General features: G+C 44.5%; 1 protein-coding gene across 2 annotated transcripts in view; it reads right to left on the reverse strand.

Moving 5' to 3' along the window:
- Cav1 (caveolin 1) overlaps positions 1–6,294 on the reverse strand; it is a 31,358-nt gene extending 25,064 nt beyond the window's left edge. Inside the window, exons 1-2 of one of the 2 annotated variants that reach the window (XM_005080934.4) lie at positions 6,155–6,294; positions 4,580–4,744 (exon numbers count right to left, since the gene is read on the reverse strand). In XM_005080934.4, the coding sequence (XP_005080991.1) occupies positions 4,580–4,744; positions 6,155–6,184 (195 nt within the window). In that variant the 5' untranslated portion in view covers positions 6,185–6,294. Of the gene's footprint in view, positions 1–4,579; positions 4,745–5,419; positions 5,547–6,154 lie in introns of those variants that run through there. The other variant, XM_040728481.1, reaches the window with a different exon arrangement.
- Positions 6,295–12,499: the final 6,205 nt, after the last annotated feature.

Below are 12,499 nucleotides of genomic sequence, written 5' to 3' on the forward strand. Positions count from 1 at the left end.
TCTCAGTGCTAATCTCAGGATCACTAAACTCACTTTTTCCCCATGACCATAATCCATGACTAATCATGTAATCTTCTCTATTCTTCCTTAGTCATACATTTCAAAATATCTGTTTTGAGCACTCCTTGAAATTAGGGAAAGCATTTTAAACTTTATTAGCCCTTAATTTTTATTAATGTCCAAAGAGGGGGGGACTATAAACTAGGCTGGTAGACATTATGTTTCCACAATTATTTTGTTTTGTGCTTAGATGATCCTATTCCCACTGTGTGTACCGTTCTTTTCATTTTCACATCTGGACCATGGACTAAATACACATATTTCTTAAATTACTGTGGGATTACATTTGATTAAGTTCATTATAAGTGGAAAATATTTCACTTCAAAGATGCATTTAGTGGACCTAACCTACTGAACACCATTGTTTATCCACATGGTATATGGTGGTATTGGTGGTTGTTTCTTCTTGTGATTGTGTGGCCAACTGGGAGCTATGGCTCACTGCCACTGCCCAGCATCACAAGAGAGCATTGTATTATATATTGCTAGACTAGGGAAAGGTCAAGATTCAAAATTTTGAAGAATAGTTCCTACTGAATTTGTTATGTCTTTGGAGCTTTGTAAAACTGAATAATCAGGGTGATTCACTGTGAGCTGTGGACCACTTGTATTTCAACACTTTCCTCTTTACCCAACATGGCGGCATCATGGCTGAGCTTTTACCCTAGTCTTTCCCAAAACTCCAGCTTCTCACACCAAGCCCATACTTGAATTCTTCCATAGCTTCCCAAGGCTGCCTGGGGAGCCTACACCCTTAAAGTGAGTATGAGATTCAGGACTGGACTCGGCTGTTTAGTTAGAGTCACTCATTTCATCTTTATTGTCTTCTTCTCTGCCATATGGATCCCTAGATTTCAAAGTGAGATGCTAACAATTGTATGGTACGCCTGCTCCTAAAATGCAAGGGTTGTTGTGGAAGAGGGGCGGGAAGGCTCTAAGAGTCAGAGGAACAGGAAGTTTCCTGTGACACTGTGTCTCCTAGAAATGTCAGAGTAGCAACATCCATGAAACCTCACCAACATGGCCGGCTGCCCACGACCTGATTAAGAATGACATCAGTGACATGCTAAGGAATGGGGAAAGACCATGAGGCCTCAACCCCAAACAAAGAACCACAGTAGCTAAGGAATGCTGGGAGTAGGAGAAATTGTCTTCCTCAGGGAAGAGCACACCAACTAGTTATCCAATACCAAAGGTCAGCCCTGAAAGCATACACACAAGTAACACTACATGGACTTAACAGGTTGTATTTACATATTTAGAAATATGTATACACACATATATGTAACAATAATTAAAGAAAAAGCGGCTATGGATCTGAGAAAGAGTCCAGGGCTACAATCGGAGAGACTGTGGGGTGGGGGTGGGAAATGATGTAATTATAATCTCAACCAGGAAAAAAAATTAAAAGTCTCTAGGGGAACAAAGAGGACAAATGGGAAGCAGGGATGAAAAAAATGGAAGGAAAATAGTAGGGGAGTATGGAAGAGAATATGCCCAAAATACGATATATATTAAATAACTGTATGAAGATTCTTCTTGGAAGGTTCTGCGTGAGACAGTCTCGTCTCTCTTCCTTACATCCTTCTGCACCTGCTAAGCTATTGCATGCAGACTGTGCTCTTCCACCGTGCCCTCCATGACCCTGTCCAGTAAAGTACTTTCAATGAATCTTCCTCTATCCACCCCTTGCTCTTTCCATAGCAGTGTCTTCCTGACAATGTCAATGGCAACCACTATTTTAAAAACACTTTCATTCTGCAATATGCGGTACTATTTACTTTGGCTTATTATAGCATATATTTTGTCTGTTTATAAAATGACAAGGTTTACGATGGAACCTCATAAAACTGCATGTCAGTAAAAAAAAGGAAGTGAAAACATAAAACCAAATGTGCTAATAAAATAAAAATATCTAGCTACATGTGTCCTTGCAGTCAAGGCAAAACTAAAGCACCTGTTTTGGTTGTTATAAGATTAAGATTTTAATGATATGTGCATCTTTGGTCTTATTAACATTAATATTCTTATCTGCTGGACTTATTTTAAGAATTAAATGACAAGCATCCAGCCTAAGATCCCAATGTAACAAGTTGATTGGTAACTAGTATGATATAAGAATCATACATTTCAAAGCATTTTATTTATTCTCAAATTCTAATCATATGTAATAAGCATATGAATGAACTTAATAAAAAAACCTAGAAATGTTAGAGGAAGAATTGTGGATCTAAGTTTTTACCACTTTGGTAGAAGGAATTTAAGAAAACATTCAAATCACAGTATTTTGGGGTAAGTGTGTATATGCAGAAAAATGATTATGTGGAATGGCAAACCTCTACAAGAAAATGATTTTTATTGGCAATAAGTTCTATACTTAAATTGATATCCATTTCACAAGTGAACTGGGTAATTGTGTTCTGTGTTATTGAAGCCCAAGTGTAGAGCACACAGTTTTTGGGGGGCTTGCCACGCCTCCATCCTCGATGTGTAGGCCTGAAAGGATGTGGACAATGGACCATGCTGTTCTTCGTATTTTAGGTTTGGGCCTCATTTCTTCTCTACATAGTGGGTTTGTTTAGTTGAAGTTTTCATCTTGATGCTTGATGCGGAGGTATTTGTGAAGAGCAGGGGCCACTCTTGCCAGACACTGTCCGGCAGAGATTTCTATGATGGTGGAAGATTTCTAGGTACTGGTGTTGGGGAGGAGAGGAGCAGAGTGTGCAGCCTGGATCTCTCTTTGCAGACGGAGTGTTTTCTGAAGACCTCCTCCTCGGCGGGGCTTCTGCCTAAATCCTGCCAAATTCTTTTCTCAAGGTGGGATTTCCTTGTCTGCCTAACTTTCCGGCTTTGTTCCTAGTTCTGTGAGCAAGTAGGCGGACACTGCTTTAGCGCTTCTAATTTCTCTAATTTGAGGATCCCCACACTCGCCCTTGAAATGATATTTTGTAAACTGCTATTTCCTCCAAGCCTGCCATGCCTCTTTTTCCATCTGTGTTGAAGTCTTTTTTCCCAGTGGGGCCTGCCTTCTCCACTTAGTCATGCAGTGTGTGGAGACCCACATCCACACGGCTGGCCTCTCTGACTCATCCCATGAGGCCGGTCTGCTCCAGGGAACCCTGCTCTCAGCATGGGGCAACAACAGGGAGGGTCCGGTGAAGGGGGCAGATCTGAGATCCTAGAGTCTGCTCCTATCCTTTGAGTCCCCCTCCATGACCAAAGCATCTAGCTAACATAAGAAAGGGTGAGAAGCAAAATGTCTTTTCCCCTTTACGGAAATGTGGCTAATAAACAGATTTTAGCAGTCTTAACGTCCAGTTTATGGGATGCCTTCATTGCTAGTTTGAAATATTCCACAATCTGGCCAGAGGAAAACAGTCCAATTTTCCTTTTCTCTCTTCCAGCAAACCAAGAGAGTAAATTTTCATAGGCACATTTTCCCTCCAGTTGTAGATTAAACCATTTCCCTTTCTAAAATATATTATTCATAAAGGTGAAACTGCACTGGAGCTCCTCCCGTCTACAGACAGGAGGCTGTGGGTGGAAACTCGGTGAGCTCCTCAGGGGTGCATGCATTAGGGGCTGGGCAGGACAGCGGCTTCCCACTGGAACCCCGAGACCAGGATTGTCCTTGGCCCTCCAGGCCACTCAGAAGAAATCCTCTGCCAAGGACAGCTCAAGTCCAGTATTTCTCAACCCACACAGACTCAGACAATACATTCCTTGAGCTAGAATTGCTAAAAGGGTCAAAGTTGAATAACAAAATGACAACGAAAATCAGACCACTGTGTCAAGTCTACATTCGGCCAACAACCCAGGAAAGCAATATATTTTAAATCCCAGCAAGTATATCCTGAAGGTGTAAAATGGAACTCCAACCTGAATGTTGTGCTAGCCCAGGGCAGGCTGACCTTGGCTGTCACCACAGATGCATCTTTCCACATGTAACTAGAGGGATCCGGAAGTCGAGAGGTGGAAATTATTTTCAGTTTGGTAAATTGGCTTAGACTTACACATGTGCTGTGTTTTCATTGCTAAAACAATATTCACATAAAAGTAACTGCATGCAAGATGTGTGCATATAATTATATCTGCCTATCTTATTAGTTTTAAGCATTTCCACTCATTTAATATCTTTAAGTTAATCACTTTAGATTGTTTTAGCTGAAGGAACATGCTCATTCTGTATTTTGACCTCCACCCGTGGTACAGTCACGCACAATTATTTACCTGTCACTGGACTTTTAACCTGGCAGTGGACCACAGTCATCTTCCTTTCCCAAGCAATGTGGGAGCCCTCCTGTGGCTGAGGTTCTGTGGACTCCCACAAGACTCACTTTAGCTAAATTCCTGCTCAACTAGCCAGGAGGAGGAAGGCAGATGAGACACTTCTGACAAGGGACACAGGGGTTCACATACAGCCAAGCCTAGGAAACAGCCAGTGTGACAAAACTATGAAAGGACGCCCAATTACTTGAGAGAGAAGGGTTGTGGGACCCAGATAGCCACCAAGGCTTACCTTGACCACATCATCGTTGAGATGCTTGGGGTCCCGGTTGACCAGGTCAATCTCCTTGGTGTGTGCATCATACACTTGCTTCTCATTCACCTCGTCTGCCATGGCCTTGTTATTGGGCTTATAGATGTTGCCCTGTTCCCGGATGGGAACAGTGTAGAGATGTCCCTGTGAGGGCAACCGACCAAGCCAGGGGAAGGCGGCAACAGCGGTGGGAAGAAAAGTTCAGAAAGAAAAACAAGCGTCAGAAGTCAGACTGCAGCTGAGGGAGCCTGGAGCTCTAAGTCTCGCTAACTTCAACCCCGAAGACTTCGCGCACAGAAAACTCCAGTGCCGCAAGCTTTTTAAGAGGACGGAGGGAAGGACACCACACCCCTCGGTACCAGGCAGGGAGCGCCTGCCTCCAGCGCCCGCCGCCAGGGGTCAGGGCGAAGCCCCATGCTCGCCCTGCTGCTCCCTGCCGCTCCCGGCGGCAGCGACTCCCCAGCCAGGGGGTTTGGGTTCCGCCTGCCCTGTACCCCTTCTTTCCTCCAGGCCACCCGCGTCCCCCAGCCTCACCTGCTCCCCTGTCCCGTCCTGACCCTGTTACTCCTGTCCCCGATCTCTTCCACCTTTATCTTCAAGATCCCACTGGACCATACTGACAGAAGCTGGTCCTGTCTTTTCTGTCCCCCGTGCGTCTTCCTCCGCACCTGCCGAGTCCCCAACCCTTTTAGCCCCTTTTGCTTCATAGTTTTCCCTAGGCCGCGGGGGTGGATTAGGTGCGTGAATATCTACCATACTTTCACCTCTGAGCAGAGGTATGTGCCCGACCCCTCAAAATGTTCTAGAAGGACATCTCACCTGCAGGACTCCCTGACCCACCCTTACTTAGATCACCTCCAGGCAGACAGAGGCTGTCTGCCGGAGGCTGAACGCTAGTCACGTTTGGGAAACGAGGTCTCCACCTTTAGGCTGCCTGAGTGCCAAGAAGTAGTTGCCAATGGTGGTGGTACTTGTTGAGCAAGGAGGGTCCCCCACCTCGGAACTCCCCACCGGCCGCCGCCCAGGGGCAGAAATTATTCAAGTGCTCTAGAACTTTGCTCAAAGTGCCACACACTCTCGCCGCCTCCCCAGACCAGCCACTTTAGGCTCCTGATGGGGACTGTCCTTAGAACTGTGAGCAAATGACGCCACCCCAACACACACACACACACACACACACACACACACACACACACACACACACACACACACAGCACCAGCTCTCAGCCTCCCAGTAGGTAGGGGCTTGTTCGCCCGCGGGGTTCTTGAACGGTGCCATCTGAAAAACTTTTTTTAAGGCCAGCAGACTACCAACGCAGGACCCCCGACTCTCCTTTGCCCGGTGGGCTCCGTTGGTCTCCTCTCCAAAAGGAAGCCTTAAAACATCCCTGGCTTTTCGTCACCTCCCCACCCAGGTCCATTCCTCAGCGGTGCCAGCACGAGGGGTGTGCTGTGAAGGTGGAGAGAGGGCAAGGGCTAGGAAAGCATTTGGAGTGGGAGATAGCAAAAGCAGGCACTTTGGAGCCGGCGCGCCCTGCCCTCACCCAAGCCTACCTCGGAGTCTACGTATTTGCCCCCAGACATGCTGGCGCGTGGCTGGCTGCAGGCTCTGAGGAGGTTTCCCTGGGCTGTGATTTAAGAGAACTGAGGAAGGAAGATCTTGTATTGTATAGGGGGGAAAAGGCGCTGGCGCGCAGGGCGGGCGGGGGGGGGGCGGTGGCTGGGAGGGAGCCTCTTGGCTGTCAGCCAGGGGTTTGTTCTGCTCTCAGTTGGCTGGGACGTGCTCTGCGCCCGGTCTAGGCACATCCCCAAGGTTCTGGCAACAGAGGGCGGGGAACGCCCGCGGGGAGCTGAGAGCCTGTGAGAAAGCCTTCATCAGCGCGCTAGGTTGTTTGGGCAGATATTTTAGACCCGGGGCAACGTTTTCCCAGCTATAAACCAACAGAGAGGCATCCCTGGGAGAGCGAATGTTTTCCTAGTGCATCATCGCAGCAGGGGTGGAGGGAGCATAAGAGTCCGCAGAGATGCCCAGTAAGGGCATCCGGCACAGCAGAAGGAATTCTGTCCTGTCCTAAGCTGCTTCCCAGCTTCGCCCACATTCCATTACCTCCCAGGACTGGTCTGTCTCCGACTAGGAACCCGAAGGAGCACTTCACATATAAACACAAGAAAGGAATCTGTGTGGGTGCCTGTAATGTCATTTTCGACCTCTACAAAAAAGAAAATGAAATTTCTACCAACAGGTTATGCCATAATCATAAGCACTTTGAATATTTTCAACTGCAGAAAATTTTACTTAGAGGTTCAAGTTTGTTACCAGAGTGGATTTTTCTTGCTGTCTTGAGATCAAACCCAGGCATTGTGCATTGTGCCTGGGGGTAAACACTCTACCACTAAACTCCATCCTCAGTACTAGAGGACCCCTGCCCAGAAAGATATGCTTAACTGTGAGAGGAGATGGGATTTAACAAACTGACTAGACATTTTTTAAAGTTAACAACTAATACATTAGCTTTAAAATCCGCTAACTTCCTTTATTTTATTGTAAAGAAAAAAATCAAACGAACTATAGTTGCTTTTTGCTAAAGAACTGAGTAACTAACCCAAGGCAGCAGCTAAGAAATCCACACCCTACAATCTGAGAAGGATGTTTTTACCTAAGTATCTGTATGCAAACACTTCCATAGCACACTGGAAAGGGCAGAGGATAAATTTTTAAAAAATGGCTACCAGGAAGTCAGAACACGGGATCGGGGGAAGCCGAAGAGGAGACACGTGTCTGAGAGTAGAGAATGGCACCCTAAAAGAACTGGTCATCTGACTGGAAAGAAGACACCGAAAGAGCAATGACATAAGCAGACTGGGCTCCTGCTGATGGGGACAAAAGGCAGTCCATTTTTTTAATTAATTATTTTGACTAGCATGTGATAACCATATTGCTAAAGATGTGATATTTCAATGCTTGCATGTATTATACTGATCAAATAAGGGTGATTAGCCATACACTGTAAAAATAAAAGGATCAATTTTAACTAGGGACAGCAAGGAAAAGTCAGTGTGATAAGCATGACTGATGCTAGCTATTATTCACCGTGAGATTAAAGATCTTCCAAAAGGCAAATTTCCTTGGCTTTATGCCTGATAAATTATCTTTTCTCAAGACTTTAATCAACCTGTGTGTCAACACACATGATAGACCACCAGGAAAAGGATGCTTTTTGATTCCAAGTACCCTGCATTGGCCACTTCAGATGACCTCTGGGAGTGCCCTTTCTCTACTACCTACATTTTCTTTAACTGATATTTGCTGCAAGGCAATTCTGGTTCTGTTCTAGGAGAAATGTGGTAACTGGTTCCCACCTAGTGTTACTCAGTTTTCAACTGCGGATGAGTAATTCTGACTGTGAAGAAGTCAACAGGAATGGGGAGAGCTTGTCTTGCTTTCCAGGCAGGAAGGGAACCCCAGGAGAGGTCCTCCAGTGAATGCCTAAGTAGTCCCCAGCAGAGGGAAAGCCACCTCACGGGGAAACCCACATCCAAGTCAAATCAACAGTGGCGCTTGGCATCGTAATGATCAGTGAAGCGTTGTCAATGCCAAGATGAATTCCTAATGAGTGGAAAAACCACAAACTGTTTAAGTAACCTGCCTCAACAAGAAGCGGGCACCAAAGACAAGCAGCTCTTATGCTGTTGTTATAGCTGGCTGGGGGCAACAACTCCAGTCCCGTGAGAAGTAAAGATGCAGGACTCACCACCTCAGTTAGGTGATTTCAGTGAGTAGACGACGCAAACAGTTCTTTCCTTTGATAGCCACACAGGTAACTGTAGGCTGGAAGGCAAGGTAATAACTTTCTCTAAATCACTTACTGGAAATGAACAGAAAGGGCAGTTTGCTTGCTTTGTTTTCATGTTAGAAGCAGCATTAAAGGTCAACTTGCAGGTTATTTGTTATGAACTAAGTAAGACATCAACCGATAATCTAATTCCCACTACTTTAGAGATGAAGAAATTGAAGTTTCCACACACTAAAAGTCCTTCTGAGGGAATTTTGGTGGTTAATAAATCATCTGTAAGTTGACGAATAACTGCACCTGGTATGCTCTGGGACACTAAATAGCGAATTGTCTGCTTTTTGTGTTCTCTCTGTTCCTCTAATATCATCCTCCTACCATGCCATCCTTTTCCTATTCATCATCCCAAGTCTCTTTCCTCTTCTCATCTAGTCTTATCTGATTTCTACTCTGTGCTTAGAAGCCTAGGTTTGACCACACACAGTCACATCAGTGTCTTAAGACACTTACGTGGGGCTGGAGCAATGGCTCAGGTGAAGAGGGTTTGGGAACTTGCTGCTTCTGTGAAGGATCTGGGCTGAATTCCCAAAATGGTAGGTCACACTGTCTGTAATCCCAGTTCTAGGGGGATCCTGTGCTCAAGTCTGGCTTCTTTAGGCACTGACACACACACGGAGCTCATACATGCATGCAGGCAAAACACTCATAGAGGTAAAATAAAACAAATACATCTCCAACAGGATGCAGAATCTTTCCAACTTTGTCAATTAGTTTAGAGAAGAGATTTTTGGCTCGGGTTGTAAATGGCTGTGTGCGTGCATGCGTGCATGCCTGTGTGTGTGTGTGTGTGTGTGTGTGTGTGTGTGTGTGTTTGTATGACAAAGTCACTCACCAGTCATCCCAGACTCCAGCTGTGACACTGAGGGCTTTTCTCAGGGCACTGCTAGTGGCCCTCTGGATAAAGGGTATGTGTCGGGGGAGCTACTAGTTACATGCAGGCATATAAACATGCCATCATTTCAGCAATTGCTCTACTGGTTACATGCAGGTATATAAACATGCCGTCATTTCAGCAATTGCTCTGTCTAGCTGAGTAGTCACCAGCTTATCATCATTGCCACCTCATGTACTTTCCCCGGCTTAACTTGTCTACCAGATACCACGGAGACCTTTCTGCATTTCCTGTTTTTACTTGGAAAGCAACAGCATTCTGAATGAGCACTTGCTATGTTGCTAATTCCTTTCCTATCCCCATCTGACTGGAAGCCTAGTTGGGGCCTTCTTTGGTTTAATCATTGTCATTATTATCATCCAACATCAAACTCCCTGTTCTGGCCTTAAGCTCCTGATCTTTCTGCTTCTATCTATCAAATATTGGAATGTATAGGCATGCCATCCCCAGCTTTTCTTCCAGTATTTTAAAAGTATTTTTTCTATTTAATTTATTAAAAAATACAAGCTTGACATTTCTGTATTTTTTTCTGATCAAGATGCCTACAGAGTATTGTTTTAGTCTTTTTTCTAATTAGATTTACATTATTTATTTTTAATTATTTTTTATTTTAACTAATATTTTATTATTTTTGTTATAACGGCATGCCATGTTTGGCTCATAGTCCTGGGAGACTTGCCCTTTTCTGAAGCAAAAGGAGGAGTGGATCTGGGGGGAGAAGGGATGGGGGATGGGACCAAAGGAGGGAGGGAAAATGGCAGTTGGGTCACAATATGTGAGAGAAGAGTAAATTAAATAAAAAGACACAAAAGGGAAAACATAGTTGATGCACACCATCAAGGGTGCAGTGAGCTGGGGAAGTAGCTGCGAGTTCCACATCTGTATCCACAGGTAGCAGGGAAGAAAGAAGAAGAGAGACACTGGGCCTGGCTTAGGCATTTTAAACCCCAAAGCCCAGCCCCACTTCTGCCAACACGGCTACACCTCCTAATCCTTGTCATGTAGTGTCACTCCTAATGACCCAGCATTCAAATCTGTGAGCATACGTGGCTATTCTTATTCAAACCACCACACAATATGTTTACTGTAAAATAATCCAACTATCCAAACTGAACAAATAATATGGGCAGGCCCCGTCAAGCTTGATTGTGTAATCATTTTGTCTTGTTTCTTATTTGATTTAGAATTTCAGTGGAAAACGTTATAGACACCATTAAAGTCCACTGTGAACCACACAATTCTTCAGTACAGTAGAACTAAATTTCTCTTAGAAACTCCCATTTCTTTAGGTGGCAGAAAACTCCACAGAGGGCAATTCGTACTTTCCTCCATTTTCTCAATAGAGTATCTAAAAGTGAGCTCATGAATTGCTGAGGAATTTCAAGGCACGCATATGGAGGGATCTCTTCATTTGCTTTGCAGCCTGACAACTGTTGAAGGGTACATCACCTGTCTGTCCTCAGACAGTGGATGCCCCTACACCATTCTTCACAATCCTTTGTACACCTCTTAGGAGACACTCTGATATGTGCCTTGAATGTCCCCCAGAGTCCCCAGGGTTGTGCTATTGGTAGGTGGTGGAAACATTATGAGGTGAAATCTTTAAGTCACTGTCATCAAACTCACAGAGTCCTGTAGAACTCCAGTCCTCTCCCTTCCTCCTGTTTACAACCCTATCACAAAGCCGACAATTTTGTTCTGTCTGAACAGTACTCCTGCCGTGTGCTGTTTTAAAACTGTCCCCGAAGCCATAGGAACAACTGACCATGAACTAGAGTCAAACTGGGAATGAGAACAATCCTTTACTTCTTACAAGATGTCTAGCTCAAATATTTGTTCCTGTGATGGGAAGCTGGCTAGCATATGACCGGTGATGCTTTCTTCAGTCTATCCTGACCCTAGGGCTCTGAGGGAAGATAATGAACTGGGAAGGCAGGAATGATGTAAGGCGCAGAGTATCCAACCAAACTACTTAGAGTCATTCCTGAGTCTAACCATGGCTCAGAGAAACACAGGATGTAGCTACCAGCATGAGCCCTACCCAGAAACAGGAAACATTATCTTTGCTCTCAGAACATCTTAAATTATCTGATTATGAAAGCACAATATCAAGTATTGCTGTTTCATTCTCCTAACTTCATTTGCCTTGAGCCGGAGGCCTAGCCTTGAGTAACGTAGTAATATTACTATGCTCTGAATCCCCAGGAACAAGGCTTTGGGGATGAAGATCTTGTCTCTGCTTTTTTTCCCCATTTTAGTTGATAGTCTTGCTCTGGAAAGGGAAGGAGAGCTCGAGGGGCAACGAAAAGGGCATCAGTAAACTTTGGAAAGTGTCGTCATTCTTAGGAACATCTCTGATCTCTATCCAGCGTGTCTGAACTGTAATAAGCCAGCAGACTCAAAGTGCAAACAACACTTCTGTTTCATGAACAGCCTCATAGTAAAGCTTTTGTCCCTCTGTTTAACTCAACACAGTAATAGTGGAACAGTCTGGTCTCGATTTAGATTTCACTACATCAGTTCACACTTGAATCAGTAAACCTTTTACTACACAATTCTAAGTCAATCTGATCAAGTGAAATCTCCTGAAAGCTTGTCAGTACCAAATCCTGTACTGAAAGTGAAATTTATTTTTAGCCAGGCACACCTTTAGTTCCAGCACTCAGGAGGCAGAGGCAGAGGGAGATGGATCTCTGAGTTTGAAATCAGCCTGGTCTACAGGAAGAGAGTTTCAGGACATTGAGAGCCACACAGAGAAATTCTGTCTCTAAAAACTAAAACTAAACCAAACCAACCAACCAAACAAACAAATAAACAAACAAGTACATTAATTTTTGTGTCCATCAAGAACAGCTTAAATCATGGTCACTCTGTGACTGCTAGACTGGCAGCCCATCGTGGCTTCATGACCCTGTGTACATGGTACAACAATAGCTAACTAAAAGTCAAAGTTGAAGGGATCTGTCACGATTTTACTACCATACATTCGATACATATCTAAAAATCTAAACTTCAGAGTATATCAATCAGTTATTGCTACTGCATGGCTGTATAAATAAGCCAATGGTTTTAAACAGCCACCATTTCTTCTGTAATATTCACTGGTTAGTTGACTGCAGTTAGATGATTTGGGGTGCTGAGGCTTGTCTGGAAGCT

This window comes from Mesocricetus auratus, unplaced genomic scaffold, assembly GCF_017639785.1.
Source record: "Mesocricetus auratus isolate SY011 unplaced genomic scaffold, BCM_Maur_2.0 Super-Scaffold_100019, whole genome shotgun sequence".
NCBI lineage: Eukaryota > Metazoa > Chordata > Mammalia > Rodentia > Cricetidae > Mesocricetus > Mesocricetus auratus.